General features: G+C 40.4%; 1 protein-coding gene across 5 annotated transcripts in view; it reads left to right on the plus strand.

Annotated features, from left to right (window-relative positions):
* Window positions 1-20,673, plus strand: part of KCNIP4 (potassium voltage-gated channel interacting protein 4) — a 1,244,828-nt gene that overhangs the window by 1,131,621 nt on the left and 92,534 nt on the right. For all 5 annotated transcript variants that reach the window (XM_070452097.1, XM_070452100.1, XM_070452099.1 and 2 more), the window contains exon 2: window positions 10,365-10,489. In XM_070452097.1, the coding sequence (XP_070308198.1) occupies window positions 10,365-10,489 (125 nt within the window). The remainder of the gene's footprint in view (window positions 1-10,364; window positions 10,490-20,673) is intronic.

The raw sequence follows: 20,673 nt of genomic DNA on the forward strand, positions 1-20,673 counted from the left end.
TCCATCAAAAGTAATTCTTAAAAACTGGATCATTTCTGGGCTAGTCCTCTCCTGGGCTTGCCTACTCTCTTGCCCCTCTAATTCCTTTATGTATTCTTTCCCTGATTAAAAGAAAGAAGTACTCTTCTCTACCAGCATTCATTTCCTTAGTGATCTCATTGAACTTATGGTCTTAAATATGACTCATATGGTGATGACTCTGACATATACATCTTCAGCTGAGAATTTGTTTTTCACCCCCAGACCTATAATTCCATTTGCTCAGTTGACAGTTCTAGCCCGATGTCCTGTTTGTGACTCACTAGAGATTAAGGTCCATGGAAGAAAGGATTTTTGTCTTTTTTATTCATTCAAGTTTCCACAAGACCTTGAACAGTGCTTGGCTTATAAGAGGCACTCAGTAAATACTGAGTGAATGAGTGAATGTCACTAATGTCCAGAAGCATGCTAAGCATTAGTGATAGCACAATAACTAACATAGATCTCTTGTCTCAAAATGTTCATAGTACAGAAGAAATGACAGCTATTCAAGCAGGTCAATGACATACAACACCATCAGAGCTGACAACAAACAATTCACATGCTATATGGAAATGTGAGGAGGCCTCTTCTCTGTGAAATCCACCAAGCTGAGCCTTCAAGAAAAAGAGAGAGGTTGAGGAGAAAGAAAGGCAGATCCATGTAGAGGAGATAGCGTAAACAAAAGGATTAAAGTTGATAATGCAGGCTTTGTCCAGACAATAGTAAATTATCCCAGATATTAGATCATAAGGTATGCGGGAGGAAATGACAAGCAATAAAGCTAAGCTATTGCCTCAAATTCCATTCAAAAAAAAAAAAAATGGTCCTTATTTTCTAGCCAGTACCCAACTGGAAGAGGATAAAAGGTCCCCAAGGAAGCCTTGATTTCTGGTAGATCCCATGATCAACAATTGCTGCTGAGTCTATGCAAAAAGAAAAAAAAAAAAAAAAAAACTGGGTGCAATTTTTAGGGCAAGGCCTTTGGCAACTGGTGGAATTACCCTTGCCGTGTGTTCTTGGATGAGTTTTCAATTCAGCCGTCTAAAATGGACAAAATAATGCTTATCCCAAAGGACTCTTTAATAATTTTAAATGATATAATGATATTTTAAACACTATGTGCCAGGCTCTATTTTTAAATGCTTTTTTCACATTATTTCATTTCAACCTCTTGATAGTTCTTTGTCAAGTCCTATTATTGTCCCCCTTTTGTGGATGAAGAAACTGAGGCATAAATTGACTAAACACTGTGCCCAAGGTCATACAGCTAACAGGAGTCAGAAAAGGAATTTAAACGGAAGAAGTACAATAACAGGATCCTCACTCCTAAAGATTCTAGAACAAGGCCTCACTAGGAAGTATGCAATGACTATTAATAATCATAATTTTATCCTTTATTGATAGATTAATGTATGTCAGCAATCTCTCAAAATAATTTTTTGAAACTGAAACAAATATTAACGCTAGTTAGAGATTTTTAAATGAAAGCTTGTAGTAGTAAAATACATTTTCCAGTGCCAGAACTGAGAAATAGACCCAAGAAAAAAACAAAAACTTAGAGCTACCGAATAATTTCTTAGAATGAAGAATTCTAGATACCATAACACCAGATGTTATTGTAATTACTACTAATACAAATCTAGCAATAACATTGCAGTTGAGTATTTACTATGTACCAGACACACTTATTAATATAATCTTAGTTAATGCTGAGTCACCCTATGCTTCAATATTGGGTACAACTTTATGCTTATTTCTATGGCACTGAACAGATGGGAGCTCTCAGGCACAGCATGTTTTACTAACTTGTCACAACAAATGTCCAGCTGACATGTCAACTACACAGTCTAACTCTCTTTGAACCAAGAAATTATCAATAGCTTAAACCTAGAAGAAACAAAACAAAACCTAGATCACTGCTCAATCTTCCCAGGACTCTGTTTTAAACACAGCGTGATGGATAGATGTTTTATGGCAGAATATTACTGCCATCACTGACATTAGCTTGAAAACATTTTCCTAGCATACTGCCAAGAAGTTATTATCACTTAACTTACACAAACTGCTTTTAACTCCCCTAGATAATGAATTCCATTTATTTACCTTCCACAGTAACATTTTACAAATCAGGCATTGTATTTGGCGTAAATAAAATTTCCAAATGTTCGTTCCATATTATAAATGTAATATTTTTAATTAAGAAGCTTTTAGAAATGTATCACCTGCATGTTACCTTTGGAAATGACATAAAATGAAGAAAGCTTTTCACCTAATGATTAAAGATCATAATTTGGTCCCCGACTCTTTTATTGTAATTATTATTTGCTATAATGCATTCATGCTGCTTTTCAACTTTATGTTCCCTCCTTTGTTCTCAGGTAATCAGCCATCACTTCTAGACTTTACAGTCAGTAAATTTGAAGTTAAGTCCTGACTTTATAACTTCCTATTTATATATCCCAGAAGTTATATGTCCTTCAGAAGTTACAACATTCCTTCCAACATTGATTTTCTCACCTATAAAAACGGAGCGATGATACCTGTGCACAGAATAATCACGATGTTTAGCTTTAGTAACAAAGGAAAATAGCTTTGTTTCCTACAAAGAGCCAGCCATCAGATGTCAGATATTATTACTGTGCCTCAGGGCTCCTTTTAGTCCGTGGCCCTCCCACATCCCAGCCTGCCCCTGACTGAGTCAGAAAGAAGCTTATTAGAATGTGAATTCACTGAAGTGCCCAAGAGCCCGCCATCTACAACCACTGCATTTAAGACTGTATTTAAACGTGTACAGTTGAGGGGCTGGATTCCAGGTCACTTTCAATTCTAACATAACTCTACCTTCTATGTAAAGCCCTTTTGCTACTAATTCTATGATTCTGGGTTGGGTGTGGCATTTATAGATGAGTGGAGCATCATCTTCCCTCATTTTCTGTAGCAGACAGAACAGCAGGATAGTAATGATGTAACCCTGGAGCCAGTCCTTCCACAGTTCATACCCTGGCTTTGCTTCTGTGTGACTGGAAGCAAGTTACTTAATTTGCTGACAGTGTCTTCATCTGTAGAAGAGAATATAACATCCAGAGAATGCTGATTGGGAGTTTATAAGTTATTGTGTGTAAAGTGCTTGCATAGAACAAATGCTATAAAAGTGTTTTGCTATTATTATTAGACTTTTAGGACAAACAGGAGAAAGTTTATCAAGGTTCAGAAGAAACACTTATTGGGGCATTTTTAATTTAGTGAACTATGATGGGCTATCATTTTTTATCTCTGTTTTACTACTTTTTAAATTTTCTCTTTGATCATAGTCTGTCTCAGTTGTTGACTTTCCAAACTATTATATCTGCTTTTTTGGTACACCTTTATGTGAAAATTCAATCACATTTCTTGTTCCTTTTCCCCCTTCCTCGGGATTTCTATTGCAGATTTCTTTTTTTTTTCCCTCTGTGTATAATGACTGGCAATATTTATTTCCCTCATTTACCAAAAAATAAAAAACAACAGACCTTACCACCTATGGAACAATAGCTCCTATCATAAGGGGCTATTTATGACTGACTGCAGTAACATTATGGTTCATGCTAATAACAAGTATTCCAATTAGGTGATTATATTTTAAAATCTAAGCTTGTTTGAAGAGTTATTTATGTTTATAAATAAGGCAGAGACAATCCATTCATAAGTGCTGTGAGAAATAGCTCCAGCAATTTTCCTCTGAGTAGTTATGTTTTGTAAGTGATTGAATTCAATCATGAAATTGCAAGGCAATTCAAGTTCTCCTGGAATGGAAACTGCAATGTTATTGCCGACAACCACCTCTAACAGAGGACATTCAACATAATTGGCCGTTTTCAAGATACTTTTCATTTTCCATGTGACACATGAATAATGAATAGGATAAAGTGTTCATTATAAAGGGCTTTTTGTGTCCCTACATGCTTTTAGGGTCAGAGTTGAAGTAATGCATGTCCAACTAACAAAAATATGGGGGTACTAATTGTTCAGGGTGCTCTGGGAAGTGCTATGACCACCCCCCCACCCCCCCGCTTCAGATGGATAGCTTGCTTTCTGTTGTGGGCTGTGCATGATTAACTTCGAGATAATTGCTCTTACACTCTCCTTGTGCACCAGAAAATAGCTCCCAGTAGGTGGGTGCTGAATGGTTGTGAAGACAGGGAGAGTCCAGAGGGCTCCAAAGCCTTTACTTCCTGAGATTAAGCATTTAAAGTTGGCAAAATGTAAAAAGGGGCTTTAGGGCCTGACCCAGGTTTGAACTTTCCATCCAGAGAAGTCAAATGATAAAACATGAAAGAAGGTGGGTAAGTGTCATCCCAGCTCACCTGCTATCACCTGCTGTGCAAACCTCAACCAATTCCATAACCCCTGAAACTGCTGCTGCTAAATCACTTCAGTCGTGTCTGACTCTGTGCTACCCCATAGATGGCAGCCCACCAGGCTCCTCCGTCCCTGGGATTCTCCAGGCACGAGTACTGGAGTGGGTTGCCATTGCCTTCTCTGAACCCCCAAAAGTAAGTTTCCTCAAATGATTAGAATTCCAACCACTTTGAGCACTGGGAGTCGTGGAACTAAGGAACAAAACGGAGTGCTGAGTATATGGCATCTTATCTATGCTTGGACAGGTTTTTAAAGGAGAGAGGGAAGAAAGAAATTACATAGGTGTCATGAAGATCAGCTTTGGAAAGCTCCTCCCAGGCAGCTTTATCTTTATCCCAATGAGTCAGACTTGAATGGGCTTCCCCGGTGGCCCAGCAGTAGAGAATCCACCTGCACTGCAGGAGACTCAGGAGACATGGGTTCGATCGCTGTGTGGGGAAGATCTCCTGGAGGAGCGCATGGCAATCCACTGCAGTATTCTTGCTTGGAGAATCCCATGGACACAAGACCCTGGCGGGCTGACAGTCCAGTGGGTCACAAAGAGTCGGATACAGCTGAAGCGACTAAGCATGCACACACACGTGTCAGACTTGAACACTAAACATCTCCCTCTTATTCTGGAAGTTCTCAGGATCAGTTTCCAGTGCTGTAGTAAAGAATCTTCCAGCACCTCTTAGTAGAAAGCTAAAACCTGGAGCAAAATTAGTTAAATCCTCTTCCCATATGTCACTGGATGAAGCTTCAAAATAGTTAATAATAATGTAATTTTAGAAGGTAATCATCCTCATCGTGATGTTATTGCCATACAAATCAGATCGCTTTTAAGCTAATTTAATAAAGGACAAACACTAGGTGCTAAGACTCAGAAGATATTTTTATAAATGAGATAAAGCAATATAAATCAAGTCAGTTGAATTTTTTGCTAGACAAATCAATTTCAGCTCAGATAGAATTTTAAAGCTTTAGTATTTATGATTTTTCATGATAAAAATGGATACAGTTTTTAGAGAAGGGTCATGCTATATTGAGAAATGGACCTTCTATTGATAGACCCACTATGATTAGGATGCTTCAAGTAGTTATTCATTGATCTCACATCATTTTAAATGGAGCATTTTTAGTCTGCCAAATTAGATGCTGTTGGGCTATTCAGTAGGCTGGCAGGTCTCAGGTGGAAGAACATGCCAACAGTCTCACAATGTACCCTGCTACAATAAGCCAAGGGCTCATCTCTGAACCAACTTCTTGGAAGAAGTGACATTATTCTTAATAAAAAAGTTTTATTTCAGCATTATGAGCTTTGTTTATAAATGTGTGTCCGAGGAAGGCAGGCTTCACACTCAGATCTGTTTGTAAAGCAAGATGTTCTATAGCTAGTTTCTGGGAATATGGTTCAACTTTGGATAGAGTCAAATTTGTATAATTATGAATCAGGCTGTAATAAGCTTCTACTGTAGTTTAAGAGAAGCTGTGAGACATAAGAGAAAGAGACCTATTTTTAAAATTCATGCTATTGTTTCTGGGGGCTTCCCTGGTGGCTAAGAAGGAAAAGAATCTGCCTGCAATGCGGACTTGGGTTTGACCCCTGGGTAGGCAAGATTCCCTGGAGAAGTAAGTGGCTACCCACTCTAGTATTCTTGCCTGGAGAATTCCATGGAGAGAGGAACCTGGGGGGCTACAGTCATGGGGTCACAAACAGTCGGACACAAAAATGAATACACTCACTATTGTTTCCGGGTGATCTGAATTCCAATTTCTGGCCTAACTGTGTGATGGCCTAAGGGGACAGTTGCCTCAGACATAGGACATCCTTGGCCCTAAGAGACTAAAGTCTAAGGAACAAAAAGTAAAAAGAGACAGAGAAACTCAAGGGTATCTGGGTTTGGGAATCTGTCATCTGATTAAAAACAGATCTGTTAGAAGACACATGAGTTAAAACACTAGTTGTATTCAATTTGTCAGGATGCAAAACACCATTGAATAAGCAATGCTACTCTGACAGCAAGGCTCGTGCATAGTAACGCCTTGGCAGAAGCCTCGAGATGATTGAGGGGACCAGAGTGCTACCTGCTTCTGGTTTTATGCCCAAATAAACCACGCAGCCTATCTGAACCCAGATTTCTCAGTGGTAAAATATGGGATAGCATCATTGGCTCGACAGACATCAGTTTGATCAAACTCCAGGAGATAGTGGAAGACAGAGGAAGATAGTGGAAGACAGCCCACCAGAGCTTGGTGGGCTAGTCCATGGGGTGGCAGAGTCCAACTTGACTTAGCAACAGAACAACAACAACAAAATACAGGAAAGCAAACAACATTCTGTGTTCTTTCCAGCTCTGCGATCCCATCACTTCCAAACCTTATTCTACATGTTTCTAATCAGCAAGGTATCAACCACCACCTCAGTGATCTCCTCAACCACCCAGGCGTGTTTTCCCAGAGCACTGGGGTTCCCTGGCTGCTTGGTTTCTGATTTAAAATACTTCGTCTCCAAGATTTTTAACTAAGATATATAACTGGTGCTATCTCTTAAAACACATGTCACTAAGCTCATGATCTTTTGACATTAAAAAGTCAGAGATCAAATCCCAGCTCTGTCACTAAGTAGCTATGTGATCTTGAGTAAGTTAGTTAATCAGTGCTATCGTTCAGTCGCTCAGTCGTGTCCAACTCTTTGACTGCAGCATGCTAGGCCTCCCCTGTCCCTCACCATCTCCTAGAGTTCACCCCAGTTCACGTCCATTGAATCAGTGATGCCACCCCACCATCTCATCATCTGCTGCCCTTTTCTCGTTTTGCCTTCAACCTTTCTCAGCATCAGGGTCTTTTCCAATGAGTCAGCTCTTCACATCAGGTTCGAATCTCTGTGAGTCCCTTTCTATTCCATGTAAAATAAAGACAATGATCTATGTCTCACATGATTTTTGTTGGTATTCAAATGACAGAAAATATGCCAGGCTTAGAGCAAAAGCTCTCTGGAGGATGGAGGTTCTTATTAATAATCTCATCAGAATGTTTAAAAAATTGGATGTTAGCGTGCTAGAGACAGTCTGAAATTGAACAAGTGACTTAAGTGCAGGTATTAGCTCCAGCTGCCATAACAAAATGCCTTGGACTGAGTGGTTTAAACAACAGAAATTATCTTCTCACAATTCTGGAGGCTGGAAGTCCAAAATCAAGGTGCCAACAGGCTGGTTTCTCCTGAGGCCTCCCTCCTTGGTTTGTAGATGGCTGCCTTCTGGTCAAGTCCTCACATGGCCTTTCCTCTGTGCCTGTGTATCCCTGCTATCTTTCTCTCTTCTTGTAAAGAAACAGTTCATAGTGCATTAGAGCCCCACCCTTGTGGCATCTTTGAACTTTAATTATGTTCTTAAAGGTCATACTTCCAAATTCAGTCATATTGGAGGGGTCATAATTTAACCCATAACAAGAGCAGAAAGTCATATTGCAGTAGATTAAAAAGAGAAGCCTGGTGTGCTGCAGTCTACGGGGTCGCAGAGTTAGGCACAACCTATGGATGAACAACAACGAAAAGAGAACAGGAGGGGGAAATGGACCTGGTGGATTTAGTTCACTTCTCAGTTGACAGTGCAGGAAAGGAGAGGAGAAAAAAATGCTAATTTTAATCAATGGTATTTCTCTTGGTATTGAGAGAGTTTGGAAAAAAAAGGTTTGGCATCGAAGACTTGGGTATAAATTCAACCCCTGTCTTTTCTTCTATGTGACACTGGGACACACATTTCTTCACTTCTATGAGACTCAGTATCTGACTATGTAAAAAATGGACAATTCTACCTCACTGTGGAGTTATCATGAGGATTAGAATTATATCAGCAGAACGCCTAGCCCATCTCTTGGTACTTAATGAATTCTTTGTATTAAAAGGGCTTCCCTGGTTTCTCAACTGGTAAAGAATCTGCCTGCATTGCAGGAGACCTGGGTTCGATCCCTGGGTTGGGAAGGTCCCCTGGAGGAGGTCATGGCAACCCACTCTAGTATTCTTGCCTGGAGAATCCCCAGGGACAGAGGAGCCTGGCAGGCTACAGTCCATGGGGTCACAAAAGTTGGACATGACTGAGCGACTAAGCACAGCACAGTGAATTTTAAAAAAACAACCAAAGCACACGCTTTTAAACAGTGGCTGAGTCACACTGTGAATTTCCCAGTCTTTTTTGGAGTCCTGTTGTGCTCTCTGCAGAGTTTGCCTCCAGGAATCTGAGTCTTGATTAGGTTAGGTGGTGCTGCGGCCGTAACTTATCATGCTGGGGATTGCTGATGATTTCAGGTATGTTTTTAGAGCTTGTCAGCCTTCTAGAAATAAAAACAGCCCTTTGGCAATTAGGAGTCATTAAGAAGTGTGGTACCAGTCAGCTAAGTAAACGAGAGTCCGCAGGCAGATTCTTCAAGTGTGATGCTTTGAATACTGCGTGTGATGCTCATCATCACACTTAGCTCACTTACACTGACCCTCTGGGTCTTTTGCCTCAGTCTCAGCATCTGTAAATCTGCATCAGCTGGAGGGAGAAACCAGGTTGATCGTGTGGTTCAGCTTGCTATGTGATTGCAAAGGTTGAGAAGTTAATGTTCTGTTTTGTTTCTTTCCAATGGAAGGGTCATTGGATCCAGAGGAGGTTATGCTATGATTGAGAGACTACTCAGAAAATCTAATTAAAATTTCCTCTAGTTTTTCCCAGGCTATGTTTCTCAGAAAAATGCAAAAAGAACATTGTGATTCCAAACAAGACATTCAAGATCCACCAACGGTCCACTAACCTCAGTTTGAGACATAATTTTCCAGAAGGCAGCTAAGGTTCAAAGGGCTCCAGAGGAATGCAAACTGTAGTGGCAACATCATTTGTTTCTTGATTCAGTTATTCATTAATTCCATATGAAGATTTTAGCAGAGCTTCCTCGTGGAGAGAAGGGGTTCAGTGGACAAATACCCTTTGAGGTCAATGGGTTAAATGGAAGCTAAATAGAACTCTTTGTTGAAAATTCTCCAGTGTTTTGCTCTGAAATGGCATTAAACTTTACAGAATCTCCCAAGTTTACATGGACATAAAATTCTTTTTTTGTGTAGAGAATCTTTGGGAAATTATATATAATTCTCAAAGCAAAGTACAATATTTTAGCATTTATCCATAAGTATGGATTCCCTTGGCCGCACAGTGGGGTATAGGCAGAAGCTCCTCTTGGTTCCAGTCCATCCCATGTGAATGCTGGGTTTGTGCCAGTCAAACCCGCAGTGGAGTCCTTTACTCACTTAAGCACCTAATCTGATTGACCTATTTGTAGCCCCTGGCAAGATGCTTGATTTTAATGGAATCTTCAGAGTGTATTAGTGGAGTCCTGCCTCATTGCTGCATGATACAAGTGTGGTCCTGACTGTTAAACAAAATCCCATTTTTATCACTAGTACTTAGTATATATAGGGCTTTCCTGGTGGCTAAGTTAGCAAAAAATCTGCCTGCAATGTAGGAGATCCAGGTTCAAGGGACGATCCTCTAGAAAAGGAAACGACAACCCACTCCAGTGAAATCCCACAGACAGAGGAACCTGGTGGGCTACAGCTAATGGGGTCACAAGAGCGTGTATATATGTATCTATACATAAGTCTATGTATATATATATATACATATGTGTCTTAAAAACCTCAATGTGTTTTGAGGTTTTAAGATTGTTCATAGTTTTTACACTTTTCAATCTATATTGTAAAAATGTTCATATTGTGATGTTTAATGACTAGAAAGTTTGAAAAACTATTCTGTAGGATTAGCTTAATACTGTATATCCTGGGAAATATAAAGATGTTTATTGGCAGTGTGAGAATCCTTTCTGTGGAAGTGTCACAACATCCAGTAAGCATTTCATTCCATTTTCCTGTTTGTTGTGAATACCCATTGGTGAGCAGTGACTGTTCTTAAGACTTTGGTTTTCCTCCACAGATAGCGTGGAAGATGAACTGGAAATGGCCACCGTCAGGCATCGGCCCGAGGCTCTCGAGCTTCTGGAAGCCCAGAGCAAGTTTACCAAGAAGGAGCTCCAGATTCTTTACAGAGGATTTAAGAATGTAAGAACTTTCTTTCTGACTTTACTTTCACACAATTCTCAAAGGATCATTGAGAAATGAGAGGGGAAAGTGGAAAATGTGCAGTTCTGTGATATTCTTCCAGCATATGTACCCTTCTTATCAATCTTTTCTACATATGAAAATTGTCGATATCCATTTGGACTTTGATTCACTTTGGTACACTATCGCTCATACAATCAAACAAGGATGAGTACAGAAGAAAAGTTTACTCAATTCAATTCCTAGTTGGGCTTTTCTTTTTCCTTTTCAGTTATATTGCCATCATTTCAATAAGCTCTAACATCTATAAGTTTAGTTGTGTGTAGATGGGGGGTCCATCAAAGAACTCTGTTCCTGGCATTGGAGAAAAGTCATGATAAGTTTGGTAGTTTGTGAAAGACCATGTTACCCGTGGCTTGGACCACAGTTGTCTGTAGGTCCCTGTTTCTGGTCCCCTGTGATCCAGGTAGACCTATCATGCTCCCTCCTGAGTGGAGCATCTTCAAGAACTGTGATTGTCCTTGGACGCCAAAGGGCGAGGGTGAGAGTCAAGAAGTGGACTGGGCAACCTGCCAAGCACACAGTCTTAGGGATGCCTTGCTATGTGCTTAGCATTAAGCTAAATACTGCTGGTTATTTGAAAGCCTTAGGAGATATTTTTCCTCAAGGAGCTGCCAATCTGAATAGGGAGAGAACACTTGCTGTCAAGAAGTTATTTGAAAGTAATTCATCCTTCAAAGTAGTAAATGGTCTTATATTTAATGGCATACGCAGCCCAACAAGTATACCGTTCTTACACATATGTAAACCATAGTTACATATGCTACAAGTGCCCCTTGGGAACTAGATGAAATTGCTTTGATTCCTCCTCAAATCTTCTCCCTTACAGTCCCCATTCCATGGTTTGTAGGAATCTGTAGTGGCCAAAGATTTCTGATGATGCCAGTCTCTTTAAATCTGTCCATCTCAATGCTCTTTCTGTCCAACTTCATGCAGATGAAAAACCCTGCCTCTTCTATGGTATCCAAACAAAAATTTACCTAGAGAATTTGTGGCACTAGTTGCCTTTTCAGAATATTTTTGTAAGGATCCAACATGCATATTGCATGCAACTTCCCACCATTTTTCTCTCTGAATCCATAGGCTCTTTCTCTATCCCATTTGGGCTCCTCACCACTCTCCCTGCCTGCACTTCCTAAATGTTTCCTTCCATTGCTTCTCTGAAATGCAGTTCTTCTGACAGCCTTTGTGGGGATGGACTAGGGTGATGAGGAAGATGATACAATGGAACTAGGTGCTTACCCCACACAAGCAGGACTTATATTATACACTGTAATATATAATCTATCAAGATGACACACACAAATAAACAGGCGTAAAGAGAAAGGGGCTTTGAAAACTAGGCTCAAGAATTATGAGTTATGCCTAGGCTACACCAGAGAGAGGAAGAAGTTACTATGAGTCAGTTGCACTGACCACTGACAGCAGCAAACAGGTGAAAATGACCAAGTCTTGGATGAAAGTAAATGCTAAGTTAAAGCTCATCACAGAATAAAACTTCAAAGGCATTCCTGTAAACATCCAACTTCCTTGTTCCAGATGAAAGATCTTGTGATAAATAAGCTTTTTTTTTTCCCCATTGCAACAGTGGATTATGCATCAAACGCAAAATTGTTGTCAACTAGAGAACTAACCTCTCAGCATCCTTGCGTTCCTCCACTACCTCTGTGTTATCGCTTCACTGCTTTCGGTGTAGGGCTCTCCATTTGGGGTCCCGCTGCCTTCCATACCATTTGTTACAAATTGGAATCACGATTACTGCCATCATCAACCTTCGGAGCCAGCGTCTCTGCAGTCTGTCCTCTACAAGTGGCACTTCATGAAAAATTGCCCAGGCTCTGAAGTCTGCATTGTTTTCATTGCTTTATTTAATATTTTTCTTTGCCTGCCTGTCTTCTTTCTCTTTGCTTCCCTTCCCTCTCTTTCCTTGACCTCTTTTCATCCCCCTTTTCCTATCCTCCTGATCCCTTCTCTATTTCGTCATTTTTCCAATCTCTCCATCCTCTTTTAGTTCCTTTATCTCTTATCCATGTCAACTCTTGTCTCCTTATTTTCACTTCTTCCCCTTCCTTCCTGTCTTTAATTTTTCTCTTCTCTCTTCATTATCTTTCTGTTCCCTTACCCCACCCCATGAGATAAATTTTCAAAAGATCTGAATGCTCCCAAAGCACATTTTATATAATTCTTTAAATGAATGGGCTTCATAGTTTGCTCAAAATGTTACTAATTAACGTCTCTGATGAATAAGAGTGGCCCTTTAATTTTCATTCATTTTTTTTAGTCAGTGTACAACTCAAATGTGGTTTAAAATACAGCAAGAGAGGCCTTAAAGCAGCACACTCTTATTTTACAGAATGACAGCAATCTGAACCAGTTTAGCATCAGAGAAAGGAAATTAACCACCCTTGGGTTCCTGAACACCAATTATCTCAAGTCCTTAAGATCAAAAAGTCATTTCTATGTCACTAATTGAGATACTCATTCTTTTTTTGAAAAGACAACCTATAGAATGGGAGAAAATATTTGCAAATCATATACATAATAAGGGATATGTATCCACACTATTTGGCAATAAGGAGTTCATGATCTGAGCCACAGTCAGCTCCCGGTCTTGTTTTTGCTGACTGTATAGAAGCTTCTCCATCTTTGGCTGCAAAGAATATAATCAGTCTGATTTCGGTGTTGACCATCTGGTGATGTCCATGTGTAGAGTCTTCTCTTGTGTTGTTGGAAGAGGGTGTTTGCTATGACCAGTGCGTTCTCTTGGCAAAACTTTATTAGCCTTTGCCCTGCTTCATTCTGTACTCCAAGGCCAAATTTGCCTGTTACTCCAGGTGTTTCTTGACTTTCTACTTTTGCACTCCAGTGCCCTATAATGAAAAGGACATCTTTTTGGGGTGTTAGTTCTAAAAAGTCTTGTAGGTCTTCATAGAACCATTCAACTTCAGCTTCTTCAGCATTACTGGTTGGGGCATAGGCTTAGATTACCATGATATTGAGTTATTTGCCTTGGAAAAGAACAGAGATCATTCTGTCGTTTTTGAGATTGCATCTAAGTACTGCATTTCAGACTCTTTTGTTGACCATCATGGCTACTCCATTTCTTCTAAGGGATTCCTGCCCACAGTAGTAGATATAATGGTCATCTGAGTTAAATTCACCCATTCCAGTCCATTTTAGTTCATTGATTCCTAGAATGCTGACATTCACTCTTGCCATCTCCTGTTTGACCACTTCCGATTTGCCTTGATTCATGGACCTAACATTCCAGGTTCCTGTGCAATATTGCTCTTTACAGCATAGAACTTTGCTTCTATCACAAGTCACATCCACAACTGGGTATTGTTTTTGCTTTGGCTCCATCCCTTCATTCTTTCTGGAGTTATTTCTCCACTGATCTCCAGTAGCATATTGGGCACCTACCAACCTGGGGAGTTTCTCTTTCAGTATCCTATCATTTTGCCTTTTCCTACTGTTCATGGGGTTCTCAAGGCAAGAATACTGAAGTGGTTTGCCATTCCTTTCTCCAGTGGACCACATTCTGTCAGACCTCTCCACATGACCCGACTGTCTTGGGTGGCCCCACACGGCATGGCTTAGTTTCACTGAGTTAGACACAACTGTGGTCCTGTAATCAGATTGGCTAGTTTTCTGTGATTATGGTTTTAGTCCGTCTGCCCACCGATGCCCTCTCGCAACACCTACCATCTTACTTGGGTTTCTCTTACCTTGGGCATGGGGTATCACTTCACGGCTGCTCCAGCAAAGCGCGGCCGCTGCTCCTTACCTTGGATGAGAGGTGTCTCCTTACGGCACTCCCTCCTGACCTTGAACGTGGAGTAGCTCCTCTCAGCTCTCCTGAGCCCATGCAGCCGCCGCTCCTTGGACATGGGGTTGCTCCACGTCCAAGGAGACAGGGATCAAGACCATCCACATGGAAAAGAAATGCAAAAAAGCAAAATGGCTGTCTGAAGAGGCCTTACAAATAGCTGTGAAAAGAAGAGAAGCGAAAAGCAAAGGAGAAAAGGAAAGATATTCCCATTTAAATGCAGAGTTCCAAAGAATAGCAAGGAGAGATAAGAAAGCCTTCCTTACTGATCAGTGCAAAGAAATAGAGGAAAACAACAGAATGGGAAAGACTAGAGATCTCTTCAAGAAAATTAGAGATACCAAGGGAACATTTCATGCAAAATGGGTTCGATAAAGGACAGAAATGGTATGGACCTAACAGAAGCAGAAAATATTAAGAAGAGATGGCAAGAATACACAAAAGAACTGTACAAAAAAGATCTTCACAACCTAGATAATCACGATGATGCAATCACTCACCTAGAGCCAGACATCCTGGAATGTGAAGTCAAGTGGGCCTAAGAAAGCATCACTATGAACAAAGCTAGTGGAGGTGATGGAATTCCAGTTGAGCTATTTCAGATCCTGAAAGATGATGCTGTAAAAGTGCTGCACTCAATATGCCAGCAAATCTGGAAAACTCAGCAGTGGCCACAGGACTGGAAATGGCCAGTTTTCATTCCAATCCCTAAGAAAGGCAATGCCAAAAAATGCTCAAACTACCACACAATTGCATTCATCTCACACACTAGTAAAGTAATGTTCGAAATTCTTCAAGCCAGGCTTCAGCAATATGTGAACTGAAAACTTCCAGATGTTCAAGCTGGTCTTAGAAAAGACAGAGGAACCAGAGATCAAATTGCCAACATCCCCTGGATCATCGAAAAAGCAAGAGAGTTCCAGAAAAATATCTATTTCTGCTTTATTGACTATGCCAAAGCCTTTGACTGTGTGGATCACAATAAACTGTGGAAAATTCTGTAGGAGATGGGAATACCAGACCACCTGACCTGCCTCTTGAGAAACCTATATGCAGGTCAGGAAGCAACAGTTAGAACTGGACATGGAACAACAGACTGGTTCCAAATAGGAAAAGGAGTACATCAAGGCTGTATATTGTTACCCTGCTTATTTAACTTACATGCAGAGTACATCATGAGAAACCCTGGGCTGGAAGAAGCCCAAGCTGGAATCAAGATTGCCGGGAGAAATATCAATAACCTCAGATATGCAGATGGCACCACTCATGGCAGAAAGTGAAGAAGAACTAAAGAGCCTCTTGATGAAAGTGAAAGAGGAAAGTGAAAAAGTTGGCTTAAAGCTCAACATTCAGAAAACTAAGATCATGGCTTCTGGTTCCATCACTTCATGGGAAAAAGATAGGGGAACAGTGGAAACAGTGTCAGACTTTATCTTTTTAGGCTCCAAAATCATTGCAGATGGTGGTTGCAGCCATGAAATTAAAAGATGCTTACTCCTTGGAAGGAAAGTTATGACCAACATAGATAGCATATTAAAAAGCAGAGACATTACTTTGCCAATAAAAGTCCGTCTAGTCAAGGTTATGGTTTTTCCAGTGGTCATGTATGGATGTGAGAGTTGGACTGTGAAGAAAGCTGAGCACCAAAGAATTGATGCTTTTGAACTGTGGTGTAGGAGACAACTCTTGAGAGTCCTTTGGACTGCAAGGAGATCCAACCAGTCCATCCTAAAGGAGATCAGTCCTGGGTGTTCATTGGAAGGATTGATGTTGAAGCTGAAACTCCAATACTTTGGCCACCTCATGCGAAGAGTTGACTCTTTGGAAAAGACCCTGATGCTGGGAGGGATTGGGGGCAGGAAGAGAAAGGGACAATGGAGGATGAGATGGCTGAATGGCATCACTGACTCAATGGACATGAGTTTGGGTAATCTCCAGGAGTTGGTGATGGACAGGGAGGCCTGGCATGCTGCAGTTCATGGGGTCACAAAGAGTCAGACACGACTGAACGACTGAACTGAACTGAACTGAACTGAAGGGCTATGAAAGCATTGCTTCCAACTTTTACTGTCATCCTACTTACACTACTACTTACTCCTCCACAATCACTAACAAACTCCCTGCATTCTAATGAGCCCCCTGCAATAATTCATGAAGAAGCTACAAGTAATCAGGCTAGATGTCTCAGAGCTTTCCAAGCCTAATCTACCTGTCTTTAACCAGGCATTCTCTGCCACCCCGTCTGCATACATGATCCTAACATCACTCAGTCCCTCATGTCTGTTCAGGATCTCATGCCTTTTATTAATACTTTCTCAGGGACTTTGCTCCTGCAATTTTCACTCCTCTCCCCTGAACCATCAGCTGCTCTTTCTATATTAGAACATTCTCCAACGTGGAGTTGGGAGGCAGAAATATACAGTCTTATCACATGTCCTTCTGCAGCTACTTCACCTTTGTGTACTGTCTTCACAGCAGATTGTCTCAGCTTATCCTGAGACCATTCTGTCTTCAACCTTATCATCACTCATAAGATGGAAAACATGTTCTAAGCACCTGTGGGAACCAGACTCCCAGACCAGTGCTTTCCAGACTTTGTGCCCACGGGAACATTTCATGAGGAAAGGGGTCTTCAAGGAACTCATGGTGGGATGGGCAGGGAGCCAGACTGAAGACCATGGTGCAACAAGTGTGATGAGAGCCTAGGTCTCTGGAGCTAGCGTAGACTGGGATCAGACGGTGAGGAATGGGCTTTGCCTGGTCGGTCCTAGAGATAGATGTCTCCCTCTGTCTGCATCTCTGTCCCTATCTCTACCCCTCACTCTCACACATTCTCTCTTAGAATCTTGTTCTCACCAGCAGGATGCCAATTCAGTGCCTCCCATCCTCAGTCCAGGTGAGGAGTCTGGTGTGGGGGGGTTGGCCTCCCATCCTCAGTGTGTGTAGAATAGAAGGGTAAAGACCCAAGATACTCATTTTTAATGAAACCTTTTAAAACTCTTATATTTTGATTGAAAGGATAAACTATTCATCAACATCTTAAAACAGTTGTATTTATATGAAAGTAGTTGAACATCCCTGAAAATAAAGGTCACTAGTGCCCCGCCAATCTTTTCCCAGTTCTATATATCTGATAGCATTTCTCCAAAATATATTGTTAATATAAATGGGAAATGGGAGTAAAGGAAGATAGTGAGAGAGAATCCCTTAGCCCCTCACCATATCTTATCCCCACATTTTAATTTCTCTTACCACATGCTAAACTGGGTCTTCAAAAGTAGGCTACTGACAGAAATGAAGAATACAGTACAGTGTTTCTCAACCTTTACTGTGCCTAGGAATCATATAAAGGATTTGTTAAAACAGATTGCTGGACCCCAGCTCGAAAGATTATGATTTAGTTGGTCTGAGATTGGAGTGGAGAATTTGCCTTTCTCATGTTTCAAAGCAATGCTAATGCTGCTGGTCTGGGGACCACACATTGAGAATCACAAGTACAGTTCAAACATCAGAAACATTGGTGTCCTCAGACTCAGGTCCATATTTTATTTGTTTAGGGAGATCCCTTTGAATCAGTGGTCTCTCTGTCCTTGTCTCTACAAATTGGGATAATGTAACTTCATTACATGGACTTTGCCTTGTTTTGATTTTTTTTTTAAATAAATTAAGATAGTAAACATCAAGTTCAGCAAAAAAGAATTATTACAGTGTGGCCCTAAACAGTTAACTTCAGTTTCATGTTCTATCAAAGTGGGGCAGTCATGGTTGACCCAAATATCCCCCACTGGTGTTTTGGGTTTTGAGCTACATAATTATATATTAAAAAGTATGTGGAAAGATGCAAGGTATTAGCTACACATCAGCAATTTAATGTTACAATTGTCTAGGGAACTTTAAAAACTACAAATAACTGGTACGATGCTTGGTGATTCTGATATAATTGCTCCCAGAAGAAGCTTGAGCATCAGAATTTATAAAGCTCTCCAGGTAATTATAATGTGCAGCCAAGTTTGAGAACCACTGAACAAGATGTGTAAGATTGTAGCCATAAAGTTGCTTCTATCACACGCTGAATTTACCTCTTTGTGATGAGCCCAATAATGTCAAATATTAATGGTTAAACTGACTACTTGGAATCTTAAGCCTTTGGTGTGTGGGGTGTATGTGCAAGTGGCCTTACCTCAGATGAGTCTGATTCAGCTAAATCTCGGGTGATGCTTACTAATCTTTTTTTAAAAGTCTTAATTTTTAAAAAAATCCCATTTTAATATACTGCTAACAGAAAGTTGCATTTGAAAAAAAACTGACCTAGAAGGTCATACAAGAATCTATATACATAACTCATAAACTTTCTTTGCTGTTCTCTTTCAAAATCAAGCATAATTTCAGTCAGCACTAGGTGATAATGAATGGTGTTCTGGGCATTAATTTTTCATATGGCTATGCCTTTTGGACATTTCCTCTCATTAATTAATAATTTACAGCATATTCTTCCCATTTTTTTAAGGCACAGGATGAAAGATATTTGCAACTAGTTAGACTTAATATGTTTTGGACACCTGGCTACTTCCTGTTCCATGTCTTTCCCTGCTTTCTTTTCTCTCACTATTTTGAATTTTAATAGGTCAAAGCATCCTTTAAATTCAAATACATCTTTGAGGTATCACTTTAACACTTGTAAATGTCATTCTTCCCTAAAAATGTTATGTTAATATTCTTTATATCTAAAAGTACAAGATGTCTATATTAGTTTTCTATTGTGTATAATAAATTACCACATACTTAGTGACTTAAAGAAATGCACATTCATTATCTCACAGTTTCAAAGGTCAAGAATCCAAAAATGACTTAATTGGGTCCTCTGCTTAGGACCTCATAAGGCTATAATTCAATTATTGGTAAAGCTACAGTTCTTTCTGGATTTAGGAGCCCTCATCTAAGCTCATATGATTATTGGCAGAGTTCGTTTCTTTGTGATTATATTTCTGAGGTCCTCACTCTTGTGCTAGCTGCCAACCTGGGACCACTCATCTCCTAGGGCAGGGGTCCATGACCCTGGGCCATGGAATGGTACTAGTCCATGGCCTGTTAGGATCTGGACTAAACAGCCAGAGATGAGTTGTGGGCAGGTGAGTGAAGTTTCATCTGTATTTACAGACACTCCCCATCACTCACTCACATTACCGCCTGAGATTTTTCCCATAGGAGCTCAAATCCTACTATGAATTTCACATGCAAGGGATTAGGTTACTCACCTCTTTTGAGAATCAACCTGAAACCATCCCCCTGAACCCTGGTCTGTGGAAAAATTGTCTTCTATGAAACCAATCCCTGATGCCCAAAAGGTTAGGGACCGCTGTCCTAGCAGCTGTCTGTAGTCCCTTACCAATGGCCCTAACAGAGACTTTTTCATAACATGAAAGCTAACTTCTTCAAAGCCAGTAAGAGAGAGTCTCTCTATTCTACTAAATCAGAGTCTTATTTAAAGTAACATAATCGTGGACCTAACATCTCCCATCACCCTTGCACATCCCAAAACTCAAGGCAAGGGGATTAAAAAGGGCTTGATTTGTAGGGAGTCACATTTGCAGGGTGTCCACCACAGTGGTGTTTGTGAGGAGGAGAAACCGCTATGGGTTAAAATGGCTAAATTCAGTCTGAAGTCACTTTCAAGCACGGTTAATCCCACCCTCAATATTATGCCTGTAATCCAGACATCTTATGTATTTTTCCAAAAGTAGCACTAGCCTTTCCCCCTGATTTCTACAAAAGATTTGATGTAATAGGCAAAAGAACCAGCAGGAAAGGAGAATTCTTTGATGGGGCATCCCCACCCTCCTCGAAGGATTTGAAAACTTCTGCACTTTAAAAATAGATTAAGGGAACTGAGGGTGAAATTATAATAGAGATCTACATTTTTTACAAAGAACATGTACATTAAAAGCTCTAAATCCCTGTTATGGTGGAGAGGGAAAAGCTGGGAGTTTTGTACAGGCCTGGAAAAGAGTGGAATCAGGTGATTAGGGTAGAAGAATAAGCTGCTAATTGTATAAGGCAATTTCTCTTTTGTCACAAGCCCTTGCTCGGAGTTATTCTCGAGGCTTTTATAGACTGTGTGACTTTCAGCAAATCACTTCATCCCTGGCAGCTTCTGTTTCCCCGTCAGCAAATTACAGATTAAGATCTTCCCTTCCAATCATGAAGGGAGGTGGGTAATAATTGGTTTTGTACAGCTCTTGAAAGAGTCAGATAAAACTCTTCCTTAAGTGCAAAGTATTACTCATGTACTTTAGAA

The sequence above is a fragment of the Odocoileus virginianus genome, chromosome 21, assembly GCF_023699985.2.
Source record: "Odocoileus virginianus isolate 20LAN1187 ecotype Illinois chromosome 21, Ovbor_1.2, whole genome shotgun sequence".
Classification (NCBI taxonomy): Eukaryota; Metazoa; Chordata; class Mammalia; order Artiodactyla; family Cervidae; genus Odocoileus; species Odocoileus virginianus.